Source organism: Zingiber officinale, chromosome 1A (assembly GCF_018446385.1).
Source record: "Zingiber officinale cultivar Zhangliang chromosome 1A, Zo_v1.1, whole genome shotgun sequence".
NCBI classification, from domain to species: domain Eukaryota; kingdom Viridiplantae; phylum Streptophyta; class Magnoliopsida; order Zingiberales; family Zingiberaceae; genus Zingiber; species Zingiber officinale.
This window is the reverse complement of record NC_055987.1, coordinates 104,540,392-104,560,110: the sequence shown is the minus strand read 5'-3', so window position 1 is coordinate 104,560,110 and position 19,719 is coordinate 104,540,392. Positions and strand designations below refer to the sequence as shown.

General features: G+C 40.2%; 1 protein-coding gene and 1 non-coding gene across 2 annotated transcripts; both read left to right on the top strand.

The window, feature by feature from the left end:
- The first annotated feature begins 2,997 nt into the window (after positions 1-2,997).
- Positions 2,998-3,104, top strand: LOC122039132. The gene has a single exon (XR_006128026.1). It is a non-coding gene; the product is annotated as a small nucleolar RNA R71 (small nucleolar RNA).
- Positions 3,105-7,449: 4,345 nt separating this feature from the next.
- LOC122028074 (phosphopantothenoylcysteine decarboxylase subunit VHS3-like) lies at positions 7,450-10,107 on the top strand. Its single transcript, XM_042587097.1, has 2 exons — positions 7,450-8,277; positions 9,549-10,107. The coding sequence occupies exons 1-2, from the start codon at positions 8,167-8,169 to the stop codon at positions 9,963-9,965; spliced, it is 528 nt and encodes a 175-aa protein (XP_042443031.1). The 5' UTR covers positions 7,450-8,166; the 3' UTR covers positions 9,966-10,107.
- The last annotated feature ends 9,612 nt before the right edge of the window (positions 10,108-19,719 follow it).

The window sequence follows — 19,719 nt, the reverse complement described above, 5'->3', positions numbered from 1 at the left end:
AGAGTATGCAAGCTGCATAGGTCCATTTATGGACTAAAGCAAGCTTCTCGGAGCTGGAATCTTCGATTCGATGATGCGATCAAACAGTTTGGTTTCATCAAGAACGAAGATGAACCTTATGTCTACAAGAAGGTTGTAGGGGACATAGTTGTCTTCCTCATATTGTATGTGGATGACATACTGCTCATTGGGAAGGACATCCCTATGCTTCAGTCTATCAAGACCTGGCTAGGGAGTTGCTTCTCAATGAAGGACTTAGGTGAGGCATCCCGCATTCTAAGGATACAGATCTATAGAGATAGATCTAAGAGATTGCTTGGCCTAAGTCAGAGTACATACATTGACAAGGTACTCCTTCGGTTTGCCATGCAGAATTCCAAGAAGGGATTTCTGCCGATGTCACATAGTGTGAGTCTTTCGAAGACTCAAGGTCCCTCTTCTAGAGAGGAGAGAGACCGCATGGATCAGATCCCTTATGCCTCAGCCATAGGATCGATCATGTACGCCATGCTGTGTACTCGACCTGATGTCTCGTATGCTTTGAGCATGACGAGCAGATACCAGTCAGATCCAGGTGAAAGTCACTGGATAGCGGTCAAGAATATTCTTAAGTACTTAAGAAGGACTAAAGAATATTTCTTGATATATGGAGGCAATGATGAGCTAACTGTAAAGGGTTACAGTGATGCTAGCTTCCAGACCGACCAGGATGATTAAAAATCGCAGTCGAGGTTCGTGTTTTGCTTGAATGGTAGTGCTATGAGCTGGCAGAGTTCACAGCAGTTCTACAACGTTTCCATCTCATTCGAGAGATTATCGATAGAGGAGATGTGAAGATTTGCAGAGTACCTACAGAGGCTAACATCGCAGATCCCTTGACCAAGGCTTTGGCACAGAGGAAGCATGATGGTTACACTAGGTCTTTAGGCCTTAGAGCCTATACTGATTAGCACTAGTGCTAGTGGGAGATTGTTAGTTAGAGCCCTAGAGCCAATCATTTGATGATTGTATGGACTCATGTATATCATATTCTTGTATATTAATAAAGGTATTTGTTTGGTTATTATACTTATTTATATTAGTGCCAAATAGACTAAGTATAATAGCGTCCTTGAGTAGAAGGTTCATACCTATATCAATCGATTAGTTGAATCGATAGTGAGATGATATAGGGAACACTACTCTAAATCATTCCTAGTCGAGTATTAGCATTCAGGGACAATGTTAATACAATAAGACTAGCATGTAGGTCAGCTCGATGACTTGATCTCACAAGTCATGGATATAGAGATATCAAGCTGACACATGGGTATGCATTAGAGAATGTATATTGAATGACCCGCCATGAGAAAGTATCATGGATCGTTATATGAGTGTCATATACTTTCTCATGTGGCTATTAGTATGACTATTAGTCCTTAGACCTGAAGTCACCATGGATCCCTACATAAGGAGTTATGTACTTTGGTTTCGTCAAACGTCACCCGTAACTGGGTGGACTATAAAGGCGATTACTGGGTATGTAACGAATTATGCAGAGGGATGTGAGTGATGTAGATGGGATCTATCCCTCCCATATGACGGGAGCGACATCGCTATTCTTGATAGAGTGAGACCACTAAGCGCATGGCCATGCCCAAATGAGTCAACATTAGATGTTGAGCTCATTTGATCGAGTGAGTCTACTTGGAGTTCAAGATTTAGATTGATTAGAGGATGACACGGTCTATGCCTCACATTGATCAATCTAGATGTCTAGGATAAAAGGACACTTGTCATTATTTTGTGAGTAGTCACAATTGGTAGTCACAAGGTGATGTCGGATCTCGACATTCTTGTAACTTGGGTAGTAATGATGTGTTGCTAGATACCGCTCATTACTTATGCTTCTAAATGGGTTTAGGGCATTGCCAACGTTACAAGAACCTATAGGGTCACACACTTAGGACAATTAGGTGGAGATTAGGTTCATATGATGAACCAAGAGGATTAGATTCATTTGATGAATCAAATTGGATTAAGAGTAATCCTAATTGGGCTAACTTGAGTTCGACTCAAGTTGATTCATGTGTTAAATGAGTCTAATTTAGATTTTGACTCATTGAATCAATTTAATTTAATGAATTAGATTCATTATATTAAGTTGGCTCGAATCAAATGGTTGGATTAGATCCACCATGGTAGAGATTGAGTCAAGTTTGACTTGACTTGAGAAGGAAGACCAAAGTTCAATTTTGACTTGACCTTTTTGCCACCTCATTGGTGAGTTGGCATTAGGTGGACCAATAATGATGTTCCACATCATCATGGGTGCCACCTCATGGAAGTTACAAAGCCACTCTCTTAATAGTTTCATATTAATTGCAATTAATGCAATTAATGTGATTTTATGGTTTCATATTAATTGCAATTAATGCAATTAATGTGAATTTTGAAAAGTGGCCGGCCACTTGGTTTTTGGGTGGAAAAATTCATTTTTCATTCACTTGTGTGCATCTTCCTCCTTCTCCCTCTCAAGCTCTCCCTCTCCCTCTCCTCCCTTGGCCGAACCACATAGGTGCTAGCACACCTTGGTTTTTGGTCATCTCCATCTAGTGTGTCCGTGTGGATACTTCTAGAGGACCGGCGCTTGACGGTCTTGAGATCCGGCATCATTTGGACGAGCGGGAACGCGAAGGGCATCGCATCAAGGGTAAACACTTTTTCCTCATAGATCTAAGTAGTAGATCAGTTTTTGAACTCGTACACGAAATAGTTTTCCGAATTTTTATACGAATCTTTGCACGGATCTACGGCTTTGGGTCCTTCGGGGTTTCCGCGACGCGAAAAAGCGGTTTTCGCGGCTCGAAGAACCCAACAGTTCAATGATACTTGATCAATTAATGTATATGCTTCGTCTACACTCTTGTCCATAAAAGAACCTCCAGCTGATGAATCTAACAAACACTTATCTGAGAAAGAAATTCCCCTATAGAATATGTGCAGGGTCAGCCATTTTTCCAATGATGAGGGCACTGTCTTTGTAGACTCTTGAATCTGTCCCATGCTTCAAATAATGATTCTCCATATGCTTGAGAAAAATTTGTGATGCAATTCCTCATGTAAATTATTCTACTTGGAGGGAAAAAATGATCCAGAAATTGCTTCTTCAATTGTTTCCAACTCGTAATGCTTTGAGGACAGAGAGAATATAACCAATTTCTTGCTTTATCCTTGATACTGAATGAAATGCCATTAATCAAACTGCATATGCTAACACTCCTTCACAATTCACCATATCATAAAGTTCTAGAAATGTCTCAAGGTGCAGATAAGGACTTTCTGATACTTCTCCTCCAAATTTGTGACCTTGTATCATGAAAATTAACTCTGGGTCTAGTTTGAAACTTTCTGCTTCAATATGAGGTTGCACAATGGGAGATAAAAATCTTGCAGAAATGGTTGTAGAAAAATCTCTTAAGGGCCTGCTTGACATGTTAGTGCTCATGGATATCTAAAAAAAATTATGAGAAAAAATAAAAATGAAGAATTAAAGACAAGAAATAAGATGCTATGTGAAAAACAAGAAAGACATTGCAGACTTTAAATTGCAAGAAAGAAAGTGCATAGAGAAAACAAGGAAGGAAATGAAAAAGGAAAAAAGAAAAACGTCTAGAGTAACTCATATGCTAATCAACTAATGTTAATCGAAAACAGTCCCTGGCAATGATGCCAAAAACATGTTATGATTCCGCAAGTACATGAATTCATCGTCAGTAATATATAAGATTGTCGAACCACAAGGACTATTGATTAAGCACTAGAGATGTCACAGAGTAAGTTATTTAGATGGTCGAATGTTTGCTTTGACATTTACAAACTAATGAGTGTGATTAAAGAGAGGAAAAGAAGGCTAGGACAAAGAGAGAGGAGAGGGAGAGAATTGATCTTGGAGGGAATGATCTTTTAGAGATCAATTCTAGGATTTCAGTTTCATTATAATACTAGGAGATATTACATAGATTGCTTAGTTTCTACCCTCTATGTCCATGCTCTTGCAGGAAATTAAATTGGTTAATATCCCTAAGTATCGAATAGAAATGATTCCTGTGAAATCCTATAACGGTTAACCCCTGTCACGAGGGTGCCTCGGTAAATCACAAAAATGCATGTCTAGTAAATAACAATAAGGATAAAGGTAGAGATTTGGTGTGGTTTCCTACTTCATTATGGAGGAATTGCCTCTCCTTTCAAGAGAATGCCCTAGACATCCATGAATGGGTTACCCTTGTCACTAGAGGCTCTCAAGTATACGATCCAGAGTACTCTCTCTACGAGAGCATCAATTCCTAAGGGATTGTTTCTCCTTTTAAGGGAACGCCTTAGACGTCCGGAAAAGATTACCCCTGTCACTAGGGCACCTTGGTCAATACGCTCCTTTGCATGATTAACAATCCTCCACATCAATCGACAAAGCATGCAGAAAAATATAAATATGTCACATACACAATTCATCATGAACAAGGCATTAACATGTCATTGAATATAAATATGGTGAATCTACATAGTTCTACATCTCCATCACATTACAAATACTTCCTAAACCTAGAAGAGGATACCTACTCTATTGTGAGGGAAAAACAACCCCAAAACATGAAGTAAAGCATTCTTACAACCCTTGATGTGAGAAGACGGGAAGAAGAGGTGCTTGCCGAGGTTTCCGATGTCTTGGGGATGCCTCCTTGCTCTGGAGATAGATGGAACGTCAAGGGATGGCGGTGGATGAAGCTCTAGGGTTTCCCCCGAAGGGGAGAACCCTTTCCCAAGGAGAGGGATGAAGTTCTGAACCAAAGATGCCCTAAGAATAAGGTTCTTGACCCTTTTATAAACTAGGGTACAGGCACTGCACGGCCCATGCCACGACCATGAGAATTGACACGACCAACTGCCTTCTCCCTTCGGGTTGAGTGGCACGGAGGTGAGAGCTGGCACGACCGTGCCTTCTTTTGCCTCTGGCCATGCTGCACGGCTGTGCGAATTGACATGGCCATGTCTTCCTTCTATTCTTGTTACACCGCATGGCCGTGCAAATTGACATGGTCGTGCCTTCCTTCTACTCTGGTTACAACACACGCCCGTGAGAATAAACATGGCTGTTCCTTCCTTCTACTCTGGTTACACCGCACGACCGTGCAGAATTGGCATGGTCATGCATCAAGGCTGTGTGGTCATGTAGATCATTTTATCACATCTTAACGTGGTATTTTTGAGTTGAGGTCTTCATCAAAGTTGTATATCTTGAAGTTGTCTACAAATTGGTATAAAGAACAGATAGAACCTCTAACCGAGCACAAAGTTATGGCCATTTTACTTTTGATCTACAGTGCTAAAAATTCCACATGGCTTCACATGGTCGTGTGGTCTCCGCACGGCCAAAACTTTGAAGAACTTAGTTTTCGCATGCCCGTGATACTTTGGAAGCTCTAGACTTCATTTAAGCTCTGTTTTTGCTCCAAATCATGTCCTATCAATCAAAACAAGCAAAGAGTAGATCTTCGAACAAAATATAATGGAAGTATGATATTATAATGAAATAGGGTGCAATAAACATAGATTATGCTAATGAAATACAAGTAGATGTGCGTCGAAGCATGCATAAAAGTGCATATAATGTTTGTTGCTACTCGGAATATCGTACCAGTTCCCCTATACAAAAATTTTGTATAAGTCCTGAAACTTTCCTAACAACCTATTGTGTTCTTTAGAAATTAAATATAGAATCGCAAGCAGAACTTAACATTATTGATTCCAAATTTAACTTTTCTATTCTTAGAGGTTTAGACTTGGATCGCAAACGATGTTTAACATTATTGATCCAAACCCACCCATGTTACAAATTTGATTAAATATTTATTTCAGAGATTGGCTCCCAGGTCAAACATGGCGAGGCACTTAGCCTTCTTGGGTATGGGAACATCCACCACTACCTTGACAAAGCCTTTCAAAGAAATTCAATATTTAATCTCCTTATAGTAACACTAGGATTAACCAAAAAGAACAATCGAATCACAAGATCAAAAAAACAAAGAAACACAAATTCGAATTATAAATATGAAACCTAGAATCACTAGCCTCTTGTGTTTGGTATTTCAAGATCTAAACAAAAAGGATGAACTAGTTATGATGCGAAACTAATAAGTAGTTATACCTTTTATAGCTTATAGACCTCACGATCTTCTACCATATTCCTCTTCTTATCTCGGACATCGTGTGGGCGACGTCTTACTGAGATGAGAATCCACCTAAGCTTCCTTCTTCTCCAAGCAAGTTTCAGCCACAATCAATCAACTCCTTGAGATGAAGTACTTCGGCCACTAACCAAGCTCCAAGGGATGCAAGAAACAAAGCCTCCTATCTCTCCTTCTTCCTCTAGCAAAATCTGGCCACCACCAAGCTCCTTGAGATGAAAATGCCGCCAGCCACAAAGGAAAAATAATAGGAGAAGAGGAGGAAGAGAGTACACATAAAAATAGCCACTAAGCTCCTATCAGGCCTATTGATTTATCAAACTAAATCACACCCTTTGATAAATCAAAGAAATGAATATTAAGTATACGTGCTTGTTATTATATCATGATTAAGAGTACACACTTACATAATAACAAAGGTCTTGTTATTTTATATAGTTAGTACAAAAGAAACTACCTTAAATGGTCCATCTCAATACACTCTGAATGTACTAGTGTAATTTTATAGTCAAGATAAATTAATACCAAATTACACTACGACTATTCCAATGGTTAGTTCCTATCCATCTTAGTTGTGAGCTACTGTTTATAATTTATAAGGAACTGATAACATGATCTTCTGTGTGTGACACCACACATCATGTTATCTTCAATATAAATTAATTGAACAACTACACTTAGCAAATAAATGTAGATATTTGACCAATGTGATTCTTATTTCTAAATAAATCACTACAACAAAATCGCTCATAGACATCAGTGGAACAACAACGGTTTTAGGCTAAAACCGATGTCTTTGAGTATTTTACACCGGTTTTTCTAAAAACTGGTGTCTATGAGCGCAGATTTTAGCTCATAGACATCGGTTTTTTAGGCGATGTCTATGAGCGCCCTTTTTTTTGGTTAATAGACACCGATTTTAACATCGGTTTTTAAAATCCGATGTTAATGAACCCAAATAATATTTTAATTTTTCCCCACAAGCCAAAATCTGCACACTGTGAATTCCCTCCAAACCTAAATCTTTATCCCGCCCTTCCTCCGCGCGACATCTCTCTCGCGATAACCTAAACCTCCGACCATCCGACCATCTCTCTCAATCTAAACCTAAACCTCCGACCATCTCTCTCAACCTCATCTCCCTCTTCCCCCCTTCCTAGATCCTCTCCCGATCACACTTCTCAACCCAGCATTCACCCTGATTAACCCTCCTCCTACATCACCATGGGGCAGGCGTAGGGGGCCGTCGGGGCGGCGGATTCCGCCTTTTTTGTACCATAGATCCTCTCCCGATCAGGATCAAGACACGATGAACTTGCTTCTCCGTCCAACCACACCGCATCTCCTCCAACTCCTCCATTTGGTTGAGAAGAGGAGGCCTTGGTAGCGTACAGCATTCCCACCCGCGCGTCCAGAGCCACCGGCACCACCTCCTCCGCCACCTCTGCGAACAGCGGGCTGAACCGCAGCAGGTACGACTCCCGGCACGTCGTCCCCTCCGGGCACACCGCCAGACCCCCCTCCACCGCCAGCAGCCGCCGCATCGTCACCGCGTCTCGTCCCCTTTCCCGGGTCAGCCGCACAGTCCGCATCGGCGCCAACGCCTCCGACACCCGGATCGTCTCCGCATCGATTTTTCGCTCTATAATTCTACTGCCAGATCCTCTGTGATCGGATTCGGTTAAGGGTTTCGGTTTGTAGATCGACTGGTTCTATTGCCAGATCGTTTTCATTCAACACAGAGCATGAAAACGATCGGCTTATTTGGGATTTTCTTCAAAATCTTGTTTGCTAAAATGATCTAGTTGGGAAAAATAAAGAGTATAGAAGAAAATGGAATTTTCTTTCTTTGTTCTCGAATAGGGTTTCCGATTTCCATCACATCCGACGGCAGCTATTTTCCATTTGGCATTTCCGTCCATCGCCGGCAGGCAGGATCATGGCCGTCCAAGCCCAGGCGGCCGCCGAAGCGGCGCTTCTCCGATCGCTGAATTGCAACAGCACAGTTCCGGTGGCGGAATTGCTCGCCGCAGCTCGATTTCTGCTCACGGTAAGAGTTGATTCCGTCATTTCACTTTTAAAAGGTTTTCTTGTCTCCCTCAATTACTGCTCTTTTGTGTCATTCCAGAAAATAAAAATACAAGATGCATCTTTGCAAGCTCGATGTTAATTTTAGGAAAAAATTTATTGCACCGACCTATAAGATTTATCTGTTCTTTAAATATATCTTACAATAACTACTAACATTTAACAGTGACTTAAATGGAATGATGAAAAATGGGGCAAATGCTTGTTCCAGTTTTCAAACTTAAGGGGTTTTTTGACGATCTTAGAACACTAAAAGCGTTTTTGAAAGTAGATAAACCTTCTGGTAAAATGAAAGTTTCCTTTTAATCTTGTCAGGAACCGAACCAGTGCCCTTCCATGCCTTTTGGACCCAGGAGTGTGGGCCTATTGGGCATAACTGCTCACCAGAATTCTTTAAGATGGTTGATATGGACCACCATGGGGCTTTTTGATTCTTCTTACTCCTCCCTTCTGGAATTGCAAGCCATGATCCGAAAATTTATTCAACTAGTCTGTTAGTCTGGTTTTGAAATAGGAAGTAGGAGCAGTTTACTGAAAAAAACTTTCTCACTTTCACCTCATTACACTCCCCAAATCAGACAGAAAAATTACTGTTCATGTGTTTCCGTCCAATTTAGCTTCCAGTTTTTTTGATAAATTTATATTTACAAACACTTTTTAAAAATGTTTTTAATCATCCAGCCTTAGAAAATTAAAAGTTTCCTTCTTTCGTATCCTAGTACTATGTAGTCTTGCATTGATCAATATCTGACCCTGTGTTGGTCAGGTGGCAATGCTAGCTGATCTCTTTTGTTATCTTCCCTCTTTGTTCACGAACATGGTATCCATTGATGTTTCTGAACTTTTGCTGAACAATCATTGTTTGGCTAAGGGACAAACATTAGTTATTCAACTTTTTTGCTATGAATTGTGGATGGAAAAAAGGGTGTCTTGATGTTCTGCTGTCTGTAGACAATTTCAATAGCTTTGTAAAATCATGTCAAATATACATTGGCATTTTAAGGATGTAGGTCTTGCGGATGGTTTATGCTGCATTCTAGTGGATGCACCTTGTTGAAATTCTGGATAATTTAATTTGTGTTTTCTTAGTGAAATTCAACTCGCTGCAAAACGTAGTGTTTGTGCAAAATGACGCAAGTTTAAGTTTGGAAACCTTTCTTGACTTTTTTGCATTCAACACTAATGTTGCTAAAGAAGACTAATACTTCTCAATTGAATGACTTTTGCATTCAGGACCTAGTCAATAAGATGCCTGAGGTCCAGCTTGGCCAGAAGAGTGAGTACTTAGAAGAAGATGGAGACAGGGATAGCGATGGGGATGGCAAGGGAGACAAAGATGGAGATTCGGAGGGAGGAGGAGAGGAGCACTCGGAGGAAGACAATGTGGGCCGTGAAAACCCAAATGATGCGAACAGCAATGAAGCTGCAGGAGGTGATGAGGATGATGATGGAGGCAAACCAGATGGGGAAGATGAGAATGAAGGGGAAGAGCCTGAAGATCAGGATCCCAATGACAACAATGAACAAGATGATGACGATGACGACGATGATGATAGTGGTAATGCTGAGGATGAGGGGGAAGAGGAGGAAGAGGATGATGAAGAAGAGGTTGAAGACATAATTCAACCCCCAAAAAAGAGAAAGAAATGAATGATCAAGTTTGACATTTAGCTACTGTTATTCACCTTGCTTTGTTCAGCTGTTTTAAGTCATTAATCTTGGAGAATTATCATGTAATGGACCAGAACAAACTTTGATTTCTGAGAATATACAACCTCATTTTGCTTTCTCAGGTACAGAAGATCTCTAGATAAAGTTATTCCAAAAACAAATCTTATGATCAATGTGGTTGGGATAAAATCTTGGTGATGGCCAGTTAATAAAAAGTGACCATAAAAGGTTGAAATTTGATCCTGGCAGATCAGATGGTTAGAAGATTTGGTTGATTTCCAGTCACTAGTTTTTCTAGCTTTGGAATACTGATCTTGATATGCTATCAATTATTTCAGATATCAGATGAAGGGGGTGGCATACCAAGAAGTGGTCTTCCAAAGATTTTCACATATCTCTATAGCACTGCTAAAAATCCACTCGAGGAAAACGATGAAGGAAGCTCAGATGGAGTAATTATGGTTGGTTATGGTTATGGGCTTCCAATTAGTCGTCTCTATGCTCGCTATTTTGGTGGTGATTTACAAATTATCTCTATGGAAGGATATGGTAAATCCAATTCTTTCTTTATGCAATACTTAATCTCAAGTTCAATTTGTCCTGCTTGAATTCCAATATGGCTCATTCATTGCCTATTATGTTGCCAATACTTATTCGTGATTTACAAACTCGTGCTTGCTATGATTTTTTGATACAAACCGGATGCTATGCTTTTGTTACAATGATTTTTTTTATACAAACCGAATGCTATGCTTTTGTTACAAACCATATACTAGTTGGAGACTAAATGATTGCCTAAGAAGAAAGGAATTAGAGATTAGGAGATGCAGTGAGTAGAGTGGCTGGATAAGCTATCTTAAATGGTAACCTTAGGATTAAAGGATTGATACTCGAATTTAACCTAACCTATTAAGATAAATGGGTAATCAATACTAATCCTTATTTTGATTGTTTAAATGTTGGGCTCCTGTTTCATAGCAAAAGGTTCATTCTGTGACTCTAAACTAAGTTTTTTTTTTTATTGTTTAAGTGTATTTTCTGAATTTTGAGAACCAATTTTTTTTTGTACATCTACCATCAAGTATGACCCTACTTAACCAGATATACACTTTTAGACCCCCATCTTCATGCACATGGCTAACTGTAACCCGCGAGGTCTTCTGACTTTGTGTTTTTCAGTTCAGGGTCTACTAGTTTACTTATCTCTTCTGGGTTTTGAAGATACTTTGTGGCCTGTATAACATAGAAGAACAATGAGCCGTGGATATATAGCATGAATCTACTAATATGAATCACAAACTGTTGGATCAAGAAGGATATATCTTGAGACTAGCGAACCCAAAGGGCAAACAATGTTATGTCTTTTCCAACTAATAATCTCCAAAGGGAAGATAATGTTGAAAGAAACTTGTGATTTGCAGCGAGGCTATGGTTTCCTCAGTTGGGATGTGATAAGGTAGCTAAATAGAGGTAATACAACCTTTAACTTACCCTGACTATTGTATGAACTGATTAGAGGGCTTGTTGAGAATTAAGCTTCTAAACTACATGGAACAAATGATTATCGGAAGTTTGTAGGAAATAAGAACAAATTTGGGTTTATGCCCTCAGTATCTGTTACAAGAAGCTGATGCTGTTTTTGAGTATCAAATATTTTCAAATATGCATCTTACCCAATTTATCAGACACCCTCTTTCCTTGCAATATGGAGGTCTTCCACTGATAATTTCCAGTAAAACTACTCCAAAAGCAAAGATGTTAGCTTGAATTTCCATTTCTTGTTGCTCTTGAGGAACATTATATTCTGGAAGAGAGACTCTGCTGAAGTAACCAACACTTTTCTTAGATTCTGAGAAAATAATTTTCCATCTCTCAAAATCAACCAACTGCAAAAGAAATGTAAGAGGGTTTTATAATCTTAATCCATTCCGCTAATACAAAGATGTGAAAAAATAGAAACCAAGTTAGCAGCAAAAATCACTGAAGGAATTATCTGGGAAAGATGAAAGCCGCAAAAAAAGGGCATAGTTGCCTTTTGATTCACTGCATATCAACCCACCTTGTGTTTGCCTGCTTCATTGATTGCGTGGTGATGGTGAATTTTATAGCTTTTGCTCCTTATTGTATTATGTCTATTAGCCATGTGTATACAAAGGGCACAGTTGCATTCTTGCTTATGAGATTTGGAAGATGGCATCAGAGGTAGTACAATAAATAGTATATCTCTTCATTTGCTTGTTAACTATGAACATTTTCTTTGTTCTTCTATGCTTCCTTCACTGTTATATTCGTTATCTTCCACAGCAGCCTTTAAAAACTCAGTATTCTATTTTATTTGATACATGCACACATTTGTTTTAGTTATTTGACATATGGTGGATTTATGTGTTTTTACAGTTTACAAATCTCAAGTACTCCAGAGTTGAAATTGATGAAGTGCGATTCGAGTGGGCTGAATGCATGCTAGATTACATTTGAGACAGTTGTACCTTGATGTGTTAACAGAATGTTATACTTTGATTTTGATATCTATTAGTTAGCTTTTGATGTAAAAAGAATGTTTGGGTATTTTATGGATATTGTTGTAAGAAGATTATTTATATAATTTGTGAATATGTGTATTTTATGGATATTATTGAATGAAGAATATTTGTATAATTTGTGAATATTTGTGTATTTTTTTTTGTTATTGTCGGTTTTAAAATCAAATCTGTGCTGTTAAAAAATATACATATTACATTGTTTCCGAAATCAAACTGTTATAAAGTAATATTACATCGGTCATTTACCGCTGCCAAAACTGGTGTTATTAACATACAATATTACATCGGTTTTACACCGTTGATGAAACGGTGTCGTTAAGTGATACTACACCGGTTAATAACCGATTCGAAGACCGGTGTCGTTAAGTGATACTACACCGGTTTTAACCCGATGTCTAAAATGGCAGACTTTTAACATCGGCTTCATAGACATCGGTCGAAAATCAAATAGACACCGGTGGAAAACCGATGTCTATGAGCAATTTTGTTGTAGTGAATGTTTATACAAAAGTTAGGCTTTTAGTATACATTCCAACATATAATCTACGCATATCACTACTTCTCTTCTTCATCTCCTCCATGCAACCGGCCACAAAGTAAATGTTGGGACCGAAAATTAGCTAGAGGGGGAATAGCTGCGTCGTCGCCGGCGTTACTCGTTTCTTCAGAGATATGCAGCGGAAATATAAGAAACAAAAGCATACAATGCTAACAAGGTTGGTTTACTTGGTATCCACCTCACAAGAGGTGACTAGTCCAAGGATCCATACCTACTCACGCACCCTCCACTAATAAAACCCTCCTTTTCGGTAACTACCGAAGGCGAAGAAGCCCTACAAGTTCACACTACAAGAAGAAGGGGAAAGGATACAAAATACAAACATAAAGCTTACAATGAGTACAAGAAAACCCTAACCCTAGCTTTCTTCCTCTTGCAATAGATCCGCCTCTTGACTTGGAAGAACCTCCAAGAACTTCAAGAACTGGCGTGGAGAGCTCTGTGGAGTCGCTGGTGAAGATCTGAGCTTTGTCGTGGAAGCGATGCCGAAGGAAATGAACGCCTGCGGCTTAAATCGACGCTAACGGTCGAATCCCGATCGATTGGAAAGCTCCCAATCGATCGGGGAGGCTTTGGATCGATCCACAGATCGATCCAGAGCGCCTATGTGCTCTGGGAAAACGCCTGGATCGATCCACGGATCGATCCAGCGCTTATCGCGCGAACCAGTAGCGTCCCAATCGATGGCTGATCGATTGAGACCTCTGGATCGATCCACTGATCGATCCAGAGGCTCTCTGTTCGCTGGGAAAGGCCTGGATCGATCCACTGATCGATCCAGAGGCTTTCTGTTGGCTGGGGAAAAGCCTGGATCCATCCACTGATCGATCCAGCTCCTGGATCGATCCAATGATCGATCCAGCTCTTGGTTTTTGCCCAAAACCAAGTCCCAAGCCTCTCAAACCAACATTCGGTCAACCTTGACCTGTTGGTACATCATGCCTAGCATCTGGTCACTCCCTTGACCTGCCAGGTCTCCCCACCAAGTGTCCGGTCAATCCCTTTGACCCACTTGGACTTTATTTTTCGTGCCAAGTATTCGGTCACTCCCTTGACCTACTTGGACTTCCACCAGATGTCTGGTCAACCTTGACCCATCTGGATTTCCTCATGCCAAGTATCCAGTCAATCCTTTGACCTACTTTGACTTCCCAACAACAGATGTCCGATCATCCTTGATCCATCTGGATTTTCCCTGTGCCTGGCTTCACTCACCAAGACTTCCAATCTGCCTAGCTTCACTCACCAGGACTTTCTTCTGCCTGGCTTCACTCACCAGGTCTTTCTTTTGCCTGGCTTCACTCACCAGGTCTTTCACATAGCTTCACTCACTAGGATTTTCACCTAGCTTCACTCACCAGGATTTTCTTCTGCTTGGCTTCACTCACCAGGTCTTTCCTCCTGCCTAACATCTCAGTTAGGACTTCCCAGTCAAGTATCCGGCCATACTTGACCTACTTGACTCTTCTTCAATCAACCTTGTATTGTCAAACATCGAAACCCAAACCAAGACTCAAGCTTGGTCAACTAGGTCAACCTTGACCTGAGGGATGTTGCACCAACAGTAAACTCTTCTCTAAAGGGGCTTCGGCCCTAATGAAGAGGAAGGGAAAGATACCGCTGGCCATAGGGAAAGAAACAAGGGGAAAATAAGAGAGGAGGGGTGCCGACCACAAGAGAATAAAAGAGGATTCTTAGGTTTTTTTTTTTGGGCACCACCCTCTCTTCTTTTATAATCTTTGTTGGCAGCTAAAACGGAAAGATTTTAACAAAATTCTGTTTTAAATAAAAATTTCCTTTTATTCCTATTGTGGATGGTTACAAAAGGAAATATTTTAACAAAATTTAAATCTCTCTTTTAAACCATTGTAAATAGCTATAAAAGGAAAAATTTTAACAATATTTTGTTTTAAATAAAATCTCCCTTTTATTCCTATTATGGCTGGCCCCTTGCTTGGGCACCAAGCAAGGCTTAGCCTACCCTTATCTTGGGCACCAAGCAAGGCTTGGCTGGCCCTATGCTTGGGCAACAAGTAAGGCTTGACCGACCCCTTGCATGGGTAAGAAGCAGGGCTTGGGTGGATGTGAGGCTTTATATATATAGAGGCTACAACAGGAATTGAGAGGAGGAATTGGTTTTGACCTCCTGATGGACTTGAACTTCCTGTGTTCGACCCGAACACCCAACCCAAGTCCATCAATAATAACTCATACCACTAAAGGGTTATTATCGAACTACCTTACCAATCCCATATTATAATATGGGCTCCTTCTTATCATGTGTACGTCAATCTCCCTGTGTTTAAGATATCGTATGCCCGTTAATTAAATGAGTTACTAACAACTAAATTAATTAACATCTGAGTCTAAGAGTAGTACCACTCAACTTTATTATCATGCCGGACTAAGTCCACCTGCAGGGTTTAAATGATAATCCTTATGAGCTCCTCAAGGGAACATCATCGGTCTAAATAATTAGGACACAAATTTCTTCTGTAATCAACTACGCACCATATAAATAGTATTATCTCCCAACTCATTGGCCTATTGATTTAATGAATAAATCTCACCCATTGATAAGTCAAAGAAATAAATACTAAGTATATGTGCTTATTATTATATAGGGATTAAGAGCACGTACATTCATAATAACAGAGGTTCTGTTCTTTTATATAGTCAGTATAAATCGAACAACCTCAAATGGTCCTGCTCAATACATAAATTGTAAAATACCGGAAAATAGGCGAATATTAATAAGGGAATTTTTCGGAATTTTTGGAAATTTTTCGGGAATTTTTCGGAGCTCGTATGGACGAGTTAACGGGGACAAGAACGGGACCCGGAAAAGCCTGTTTAGGCTACCCTATTTAAGTGAGGAAATGTTTATATTTCCTTTTCCTTTTATATTTCTTTTTGCTTTATTCCTTTATTTGTTTTCTTTTCTTCTCCTTCGCCGAATACGCCCGAGCCATTCCCGACGCCGAGCCCTAACCGGCGCTCACGGCGGTTTTCTCCATTTCCTCTTCTCGGTTTCCTCCTCTCCTCTTACATCTTCTCTTTTTCTGCCCTAGCGCCTCGCCGACGTCGCTCCTCCTCAGCCTAGCGCCGGCAGCCGGCTGCCTTTCCTCTGCCGATCCCTTGCCGCTGCCCTCTTTGGATCGAAGCAGCGTCGGCCACTGAGACTTCCTCTCTTCTCCTCTGGTCCGACGAGCCACCGCCGGACACCTTTGTTCTCGGCCCCATCGCGGTGATCAGTAGCCACTGGACGTCGACACACAGAGATTACACCGTGCCCTAGTCCTCCATCTCGCTGGCAACCGAGTACCACTGCCGGTGTTCTCCCGTGCCTGAGCTTCATCTCCTCTTCAGAGTAAGGTTGTTCGGATGAGGTAATAACAAGTGGTTTCAGCAGTGATTCCGCACTGTAAATTTGAGGTTTCCAGCAGCAATCAACCCTTGTTGGCAGTAACAAACCTTCAGTGGATCAGTGATACTTGCTGTGAATTTAGGTAAGGTGTAGGTGGTATAATTTTTTCTGAGTTTGGGTTTAATTTGATTAGTGAAGGTGTTGGAATTGTGATTTAGGTTTATCGGTTTGGGAGATTGGCAATTTAATCTTGCTCCGACTGTTGATTTACAGTAGCAACGTTTCCAACCAGATTTGGACAAATTGTAGAGGTAAGTTTGTATATGTACTAGATTTCATTCTAGTTGTGGACTTGTTAGGGTGCCCTAATTCTATTTAATCGTGATATGTGGCTTGAGTGGATTTGGGTTTTTCCTAATTTAGCCTTAAGGATTTTATTTAGCTATACATTTGGGTTAGCTAAATACATTATGTTTATATTGGTGACACAGGACCTTGACGCGAGACGGGTATCTCGGCGTCGGAATTTGACTGGATACGATCCTTTCTATTTTCGGAGGCGGGTACTTTTGACTTATTGTCTTTGATATGCTTAGTAATTAAATTAACAAGATGCATTAATTGTGTTTCTTACTTGTTTCGGTTAATCACTACCTAATACTTGCTACCTGTTGATTGATTGTTTGTTTACATCTTGTATGGATATGTACCTGATTCCACATGCTCATGGGTAGTGATATAACCATATTTTACCATGTCAGGACCTAGGTTTGATACCTTATAGGATCAGATACCTTGATATGATTCATTCGGTTTGGTGCACATTATGATATATCCAGAGATTGGTTTAGTATATTACCATGTTTAGTGACATGCACCATTCGCATGATTGCATGCTGAGTGATTGATTGCTCCTTTATTGTCGAGCACTTTGCCAGTTTCATCACTGTTCGGTGCTCCGTTGTGACGCTCATGGGTAGCGGGACACAGCGTGGTAGCACGTCAGTTTGACTCTTCCGGTGCTCCGTTGATCCGCTCATGGGTAGTGTGACGCAGCGTGTAGCACGTTAGAGATTCCTCTCCGTCATAGCGTACCGGGAGATGAGAGCATTGCGCTCCCCCATTTATGATTTGGGGTAGGAGTACGTATGTACTCCGACAGTATCCCGTCCACTCAATCACTCATCAGGAGTAGCGTTGCAGAGTGCACGGTTGTCACAGCCCTACCCACTTGGTCCCACTTATGTTGTGAGTTGGCTGACTGGCGTCAGGGGTGACCATGACATTGGCATCATATGCATGATGCATTTATTGTTTGTGTTTGTGCTTGTTGCATTTATATGCTGCACATTGTTTGGATACCTATGTTTGACATGCATACAGGTCTTCTATACCTTTCGGACTGTTTGTCCTTTTACCGGGTCCTGGTTAGTACAAATTCTCTCCTGTCTTCTTCGGTTTGTAGTTACCTTTATCTTTATCAGGAGACTGTACGCATGATTAGTGTTAGGTGTTATTTCTTTACTTTGCATATCAACTGTACCTGCTGAGTATTGGACTCACCCCGCCTCCATTGTTGTTATTTTCAGGTTGATGCTGTCAGGAGGGAGTTCCAGTTGCTAGTCCCCTGCAGACCTCCAGCTATTTGCTATCGTTTGTATTGTTTTTGATTCTCACTTGACTATATTTGGATTTGGATGTTGAATACTTAGATATTATATAATTTGTCTCGTTGATGGATTTGTTTTCGATTTTATACTACTACATGCCTGCCTGGACGGCAGAAGAGGTAAGAAAAATCGGATTTGGGCTTTACGAGTGTAGTTGAGTAGGGTTGATTTCGAGTCAGAGTATTACTATGTTGTTTATTTTATTAACTGCGTGGTTGTGACAGCCAGAGGCTGAATACATATATAAACTGCGTGGTGATTGATTTTATTTACTGTTATTATTCCAGCCGCCTGTGGCTGAGGTATATGAGATGTAGAAAAGTTTCAGATTGTCCACCATACAGGGGAGATGCTGCCGAAATTTTCTCGGACAGGGACTCCTCTGGGGGCGTGACAATTTAGTGGTATCAGAGCGAGGTTATACGATCTTTTGTTTTCGTATTTTGGATGTTTGGGATAACCTAATACTAATTTATTTACTTGGTATCAGAGCGCCAAGTTTGGCGATACTTGTTGGATTTTTGTATTTTGGATTTTCGAGATTTATCTGATACCAATTTATTTGGTATCAGAGCGGGTTATGATACCTGCTTTTGGTGTTCTGGAGATTTATCGGATACCTGTTGTTGGTATTCTGGATATTTGGTTAGCCAGGTTTGCGAGTCAAACTGGGCGTTTTCGGATTTTCGATATGGTTATGTTTCGGATCTCCGTTTCGGATTTATTTGGATTTCCGGCGATTTTCTCGTTCGGAATTTTGAGGTCAGAAGTTGGGGACTGGACAGCGATGGAACATCTCCAGACGACAAATAGGTATGATGTTTATTTTATGATAGTTATGACATCTATTAGCACTTTATCTTTATTACCTGTCTGGTTGTTGTAGCCATATTACATGTGATGGGTTAGCCACTGATCAGGGTCGACCCTAATAGAGATCAAGGATTATAGTCTCTGGTGATTTTTCATTTCATACCACCAGTAGTTTTAGTTTCTGTTACTACTATTAGGAGATGGAGGCACATATCAGCCTCTGCTATTGTTAGCTGGGTAATGGATGATACCTATATATTCCTGTTGACTTAGCCAGTAGAGTTTTTACACTCATATATTTTGGATATTAAGGTACCCGATATGATGAAAATTGGTCATTGAGGAGTTAGCAAGTTTGATCATTGTTGAGAATGGTTTGAGGTTAAGGGATATTGTGAGATCAGATATTGTGATGTGTTGATTTCTAATGATTTATGAGAGTAAATGTTATGTGGTTATCTGATGATCTATGACTAGATATTTGTTTTGATAATCTATTAGTGGATAATTATTTTGATGATCTATTATTTGGTGGACATTGATGGTGACATAGTGAGTGTCATATATGATATTCACAGGTTTGATGATTATAGTTGGTGATCAGATTATAAATTGGGTGCTAGAGAGTTTATGGTTTAGAGTGCTTACGTGATTTTAATAAATCTGGTTAGTTGTGGTTACTTAACAGGATGATAAAATTGATATTTGCTTCCTCTGATATTGGACTATGTGGATAAATAATGATTTGATGTTTTGAATGCTAACTTGCTCTCATGGGGAG